Source organism: Hakea prostrata, chromosome 7, assembly GCF_041222555.1.
Source record: "Hakea prostrata isolate BN-2017 chromosome 7, UWA_Hpros_2, whole genome shotgun sequence".
In the NCBI taxonomy this organism is placed as follows: domain Eukaryota; kingdom Viridiplantae; phylum Streptophyta; class Magnoliopsida; order Proteales; family Proteaceae; genus Hakea; species Hakea prostrata.
Window position 1 is genome coordinate 17,599,517 of NC_142606.1, and position 6,000 is coordinate 17,605,516.

Sequence of the window (6,000 nt, forward strand, 5' to 3'; positions counted from 1 at the left end):
ACACTAAGGGAGGGGTCTGACCTGACTTCCTAGAACCTTCTAAACATATCCACACTGAACTCTGGGTCCCAATTCAAGGTCAAACATCAACAAGTCACCTCTTCATCCAAAACAGATAGGGTGTCCAGGCTAGGGTTTGGGCTGGATTTCACACTATGCATAGGGAGTGCTTTTAATAGACATTTTATTTCAAACTCACACACTATTTGGACAATTCCGCTAGGCAGCTGCTAGTTTTTAAGGGTTATGTTTCACCCCTTTTTTTTTGTTGGCTCAGAAAAACACAAGTACTACGAGTTGGTATAGATGAAATTTTATATTACTTCTGGTAAACAACAGAAACAAGTCTGTTATGTGCGACACGTACAGGAGTTTACCACAGATGTGTTTTACTCTTCAGTGATGCCGTAGAGAAGTTCAGGACCCAAAAACGCTAAAAAAGCAAAGACCTAAAAAACTATGCTGGACCCAGAATCAGTTTTTCTAAACAGAAACATTGTTATGCAGTCACTCACTCATATTCCACAAGGTAAAAAAGCTCGAAACAAAACAAAACTGATAATTATCAAGTATCTCAATCTAACTCAAAACATTTAATTCAACAACTAGGCGAACCCGGTGCCAAGGGCTTACCAGACTAGCAGTGTCTGGGGCATTTTTCCTACACAGCCTTGCCCCAACAAATTTTGCCCAGAGGCTGTCGCAATACAGTGACGTCAAGCTACAACTGTGGCCACCAACCATTGCACCAAGGCATGCCTCTATTTAATTTAACAAATAATCCCCATCTACTAATTTCATCTTCACTTATGAGCTTAAAGTTAGTAGTCCAGTTACAATACTTTACCTGTGACATGACTACCCAAACTCTTGCATGTTGGATTGCTGCCAGCATTTTCTGGGGCTCTCAAGTTTCTATATGGGATTAATGTCATATGCAAACACATCTGGTCCTTCAATAAGGAATTCTCTGGTAAGGGTGAAACTTGCTCATCATTATAATCCCAGATGAGGAAGGTATTCTCTGCTCCAAAATTAGTTCATACACTCAAATTACTTTAGGCTTTTTCCCCCCTGAAAAGATTCATGATACTATTCACAAGTGTCAATACGTGGGCATGTGTATGTTTATTCCGTCTACTCCTTTCCTCTTTGAAATTTTCTGAATCTAATCAAGGAAAAACTTTTGTAATGTTTTACAAGTGATGCTGTTTTAGTATTTGAAAGGGTTCCCATTTTTGTGCTGTCCACAACTTGTCTTTTCAGATTGCATTTAGTGTTTTTTCTCCTTGTTTCTGAAACAGGAAAAACATATCGATTCCGCATACACAATGTTGGCATCTCTACCAGCTTGAATTTCAGAATCCAAAATCATAACCTACTTCTTGTGGAGACAGAAGGAACCTATACAGTCCAACAGAATTTCTCAAACATGGATATTCATGTGGGTCAGTCATATTCATTTTTAGTAACAATGGATCAAAATGCTAGCAGTGATTATTACATTGTTGCAAGTCCTCGGTTTGTTAGTTCATCTGCCTCCTGGGATAGAGCCACTGGTGTTGCCATCTTGCATTACTCCAATTCCCTGGGTCCTGCTTCTGGTCCTCTTCCAGACCCACCAAATGAGTATGACACATACTTTTCTATGAACCAAGCGAGGTCCATCAGGTGTATATTCTTTCAAAACTTTATTTCTGTCATCTTCTTTACTTGAAGTTTCTTGCTGTTTTTCTCATAAATCTGACGTATTATGTCTCCACTCTGATGTCGGTGCTCTGATTTTCAGGACGAATGTCTCTACCGGTGCTGCTCGTCCTAATCCCCAGGGATCTTTTAAATATGGTGACATTACTGTTACTGATGTATATGTGCTGCTTAACAGACCAGCTGAACTCATAGACGGGAAGTCGCGTACTACCCTGAATGGTATTTCATATTTTGCTCCTGAAACACCACTAAGGCTTGCCCAACAGTACAATATTCCTGGAGTTTACAAGCTTGACTTCCCAAACAGAATGATGAACAGACCTGCAAAGGTTGATACATCGGTAATGAATGGTACTTACAGAGGTTTTATGGAAATAATACTCCAAAACAATGATACTACTGTTCAAAGCTACCACTTGGATGGATATGCATTTTTTGTTGTGGGGTAAGTACAACAGTTTGACATTGTTGTCACTTTGTTCCTCCTTTCTTCCCACTAGGGATGTAGCAACTGACTGATTGTGGCTTTTGCGTGGGTTATAGTATGGATTACGGATTGTGGACAGAGAACAGCAGAAACGTTTACAACAAATGGGATGGAGTTGCTCGCTGCACTATACAGGTACATCTCTCTAAAATATATTTACTCCAACAACAAATGCAGCTTTATCCCAGCTTAATGGTGTTCGCTATATGGAGCAAAATAAAACAAAAATGGAAAATAGGGGGGGGAGGGGGGAGGGAAATGAAGAATAGGGAAAAGGAGATTAGAAAAGACCAACAGATACAAAAGAATGATGGAAATAAGAGGGAAAAGGCACAGCTTAGCAAGTGTGGATTGTATCTGCTGCATGTTACTAGCTCCCCGAAAGTTTCTATCCTTGGTCACACTTGTCAAATGGCCTATACTTTGTATGTCCTTCTCATGACTTCTCCTATGGTCATTCTAGATCTGCCCCTAGTTCATTTAGCTCCTTCAGTCAGGATCATATCACTCTTCCTTACTTGAGCGTCCCCAGTTTTTCATTGAACGTGACCATACCATCTCACGAATATGATGGAATTTGTCATTGATTGGAACTATGGGCACTTCAACTCAAGTGTGCTCTTCCCTTACTAAATCTTAGTTGCTCTGTGCATCTATCCTAACATCCTTATCTCTGCTACACAAAATCTTTTCAATATGGCACTTCTTAATTGTCCAGCATTCTGCCCCTACATCAAAGCTGGTTGAATGACAGTCCTATCGAAATTTCCTGTAAGCTTTATACCAATGTCGGTCACACAACACTCCATATTCACTTCTCCACTTAGAGCTTCCCTCTTTAGTTTTGTGCAAACATTGTCGTCTATGTTACCTTCTTTGTTTATGATTTATCCTGGATATCTAAAATAGTTGCTTTGCAGTACACTTTTCAAAATTTCTATCCGTGTTTGGGTTGTCTGTGATCCTTTTTGGGGTTTGGATGGTTGTGTCCTAGCCTCACATCAATGATTGTTCAGTCTGATTAAGTTTTGAACTCTGGTTAAGTGTAGCTAATTGAGTGGATAATGCTACCCTCAGATTCTGATAAAAATCTGATGGGTAGGTTTGATGTTATGGGACTTTTTTAGAAGCATCGAGTTTCCAAAATCAAATTAGAAGGTCAAGTAACAAATATAAACATAGTGTTAACATTGACTGACTTTGACAAAACTTGAGCAACTGACAAAAATCCTGCAAAGCAAAATGGGAGGTTTATAAGTGAACAATGACTGGAAAAGAATGACTAAACTCCTCTTAAGTGTGTAGCACTGTCTTTTGGTCAATGGACTGTTCGTGTGTGATTCGGATGGCTGAGTAAAGGGTCAGATATTTTCTGAAAGAAGCAAGGTGAGGGGATCGAAAAAGAATAAAAGAAGGTAATGGAAGAATACAATATTAAAACAATTCTAAGTACTGGATTTGGTCTCCAACCTACTTGAAGAAAGCCTCCAACCTGTCTTCTCAAAGGCTTCTCACCTAGGACTTGTCTCTCACAATCTTCGGACATGCATGAAACTCTCATTCAGTCGCTGTCAAAATAGTTGGAGACTAGGATTGCCTCCACTATCATTATAGTGTTGCCATCTTACAGTCACTCTTATTGGCTAATGGAAACATTCATCAAAATTGCCACTTAATAAAGCTTACTGAAAAAATATACACTCCAAAATATAGAATCCAAAAATTCTTAATGATGGAATAAGAAATATAGAAATGAACTGTTTAATCCTATGTATGACTTAAAATTCTAATCTTTGGAAGCAAGGCCTAGTTTTCCAAAATTCATTGAAAACTCAAAATTTCATATATTTCTATTTCTGTTCTAGTTTTGTTGCATGGTTAGCTGCTTCCAGTGCTCTCTTGAATCACATACACAGTTTTTTTTCAAGCAAGATGTTGGATTTCTTACTTGTCAGTGGCTGTAGGTGTTTCCTGGAGCATGGACTGCCATTCTAGTGTCTCTTGACAATGTGGGCATATGGAACCTGCGTGTACAGAACCTGAACTCTTGGTATTTAGGACAGGAAACTTATATGAGTGTGGTAAACCGAGAGTTGACTGACAAGACTGAGCTTTCTTTGCCTGACAACGCTATCTATTGTGGTTTACTTCAGTACTTACAAAAGTAAGCTCTAATGTTTGGCTGCATTTTTCTTATTGTCTCCTTTAATGTCTATATACCATTTCAGGGATAAATATCTTATCATTCATCGACTTCATTATTTGCAGAGATCAAGCAGATAGAGTAAACTTTTCTGGGGCACCATCAATACCTGGTGCAAGTAGAAAAATGTTCGTGATTGCATTCATCTTGGCTTGGGTTTTCATTTTCTTCAGATAACAATCAAAAGCCAAACCCCTATTTTCTTTTTTTTTTTTTTCTTTTTTTGGGGGTGGGGAGTTGGGTTTTTGTAGTGGAGCATTGTATTGTTCAGAGTTACATTCATTTATGAATCCTTACGATGTAAAGGTTAAACATGAGGATGACATTTTTTTATGAGAAAAATAGGTGCAGGTTACACGTGTCTGAAATACAAATTTTTTTTGGGTAAACTTGTTTTGGGGGAAAATGCACTGTTTAGAGAGAGAGAGAGAGAGAGAGAGAGAGAGAGAGAGAGAGAGGCCTCTTCTCAATCTACACATACCCATAAATCCTTAGGCCTCTTCTCAATCTACACATACCCATAAATCCTAAGGTTCACCGTTGTGATTGCTAGTTATTGCGACAGTAAGACAGAACTCAGGTGTGTCTAACGGACATAACCGTAAGAGGGAGACACGACTCTTAATGTAGACCAACTTCAGTGTCTCTTCCCAAACAAAGTCGCGACCCTAAAACTTTCATGCGGAAAACCTTTTCATAAGTAATAAATAGTTGGAAATTTCCTCACTACTTGCCACCATTCTCTGCCACCCCAAGTCGCAATTATCATCAAATAGAAAAGAGAAAATGAGCAGGTCAAGGCCAACCCATTTCCACAACTTTCTTGAACCGGATCAACCACCACAAATAGTTCATTTGAGGGTTGACCCAGGAGGTTTAGAATTCAGAGATCTAATGGAACAATGGCCAGTGAAAAAAACTCTCACATCGAGGGATATCAACTACAGTCAAGTTGTGTTACCCAGAGATCAACTTGAAGACTTTGTTTTTCTCAAGTTAAGTCCTGAGCAGCAATACAGTCTGAACCGTGGGCATCAACTTCTCATCACAGTGAGAGACTTGGAAACATTAACAGAGCATGAGCTGAAGCTGTGGGAGAATGGATCATCTTATGTTCTTACTGGTGGGTGGAATTCAAATTTCGTAAGGCGAAGAGCATTGCAGGTTGGTGAAGAAGTGGGTTTCTGTTGGGATGAGAGGTTGCAAATGCTGCGTTTTTCAGTTCTTAGTCGCCCATCTGGACCTTCCCCTCCTCCCCCTCCTCCTCTTCCTCCTCCCTCACGTCCTCCCCCTCCTACACCACCTGCTCCTGTTGCTCTTTTACCTCCTCGTCCTTCTTCTGGTTAACAGTAGATCATGTAGTTAATGGTCATTAAATTAATACAAGGGAGGAGGTTGTTCAATTGGGTTATTCATATGTAAACTTCTATCAATATTACATGGAATAAATTGTTCAATTGGGTTATTCATATGTAAACTTCTATCAATATTACATGGAATAAAGGATTAATTAAGTGTTAATGATTTGTTATATTTTCACTTACTGCATCCATCTGATTCTGCTAAATCTTGATAAAGAGATTATTTCCTAACTATTTCT

The 6,000-nt window shown here is 39.1% G+C and overlaps 2 protein-coding genes across 2 annotated transcripts in view; both read left to right on the top strand.

Moving 5' to 3' along the window:
* Positions 1-4,874, top strand: part of LOC149010197 (monocopper oxidase-like protein SKU5) — a 31,045-nt gene extending 26,171 nt beyond the window's left edge. Inside the window, exons 5-9 of the mRNA XM_089163855.1 lie at positions 1,305-1,671; positions 1,790-2,155; positions 2,254-2,332; positions 4,162-4,361; positions 4,466-4,874. Of these exons, the coding sequence (XP_089019981.1) occupies positions 1,305-1,671; positions 1,790-2,155; positions 2,254-2,332; positions 4,162-4,361; positions 4,466-4,577 (1,124 nt within the window). The 3' untranslated portion in view covers positions 4,578-4,874. The remainder of the gene's footprint in view (positions 1-1,304; positions 1,672-1,789; positions 2,156-2,253; positions 2,333-4,161; positions 4,362-4,465) is intronic.
* A 312-nt stretch (positions 4,875-5,186) lies between these two features.
* On the top strand, positions 5,187-5,747 carry LOC149010198 (B3 domain-containing protein At5g26805-like). Its single transcript, XM_089162413.1, has one exon. The coding sequence runs from the start codon at positions 5,187-5,189 to the stop codon at positions 5,745-5,747; it is 561 nt and encodes a 186-aa protein (XP_089018539.1).
* The last annotated feature ends 253 nt before the right edge of the window (positions 5,748-6,000 follow it).

Coding starts and splice junctions, on each gene's coding strand:
- LOC149010198 (XM_089162413.1), top strand. CDS start 5,187: ATGAGCAGGTCAAGGCCAACCCATTTCCACAACTTTCTTGAACCGGAT.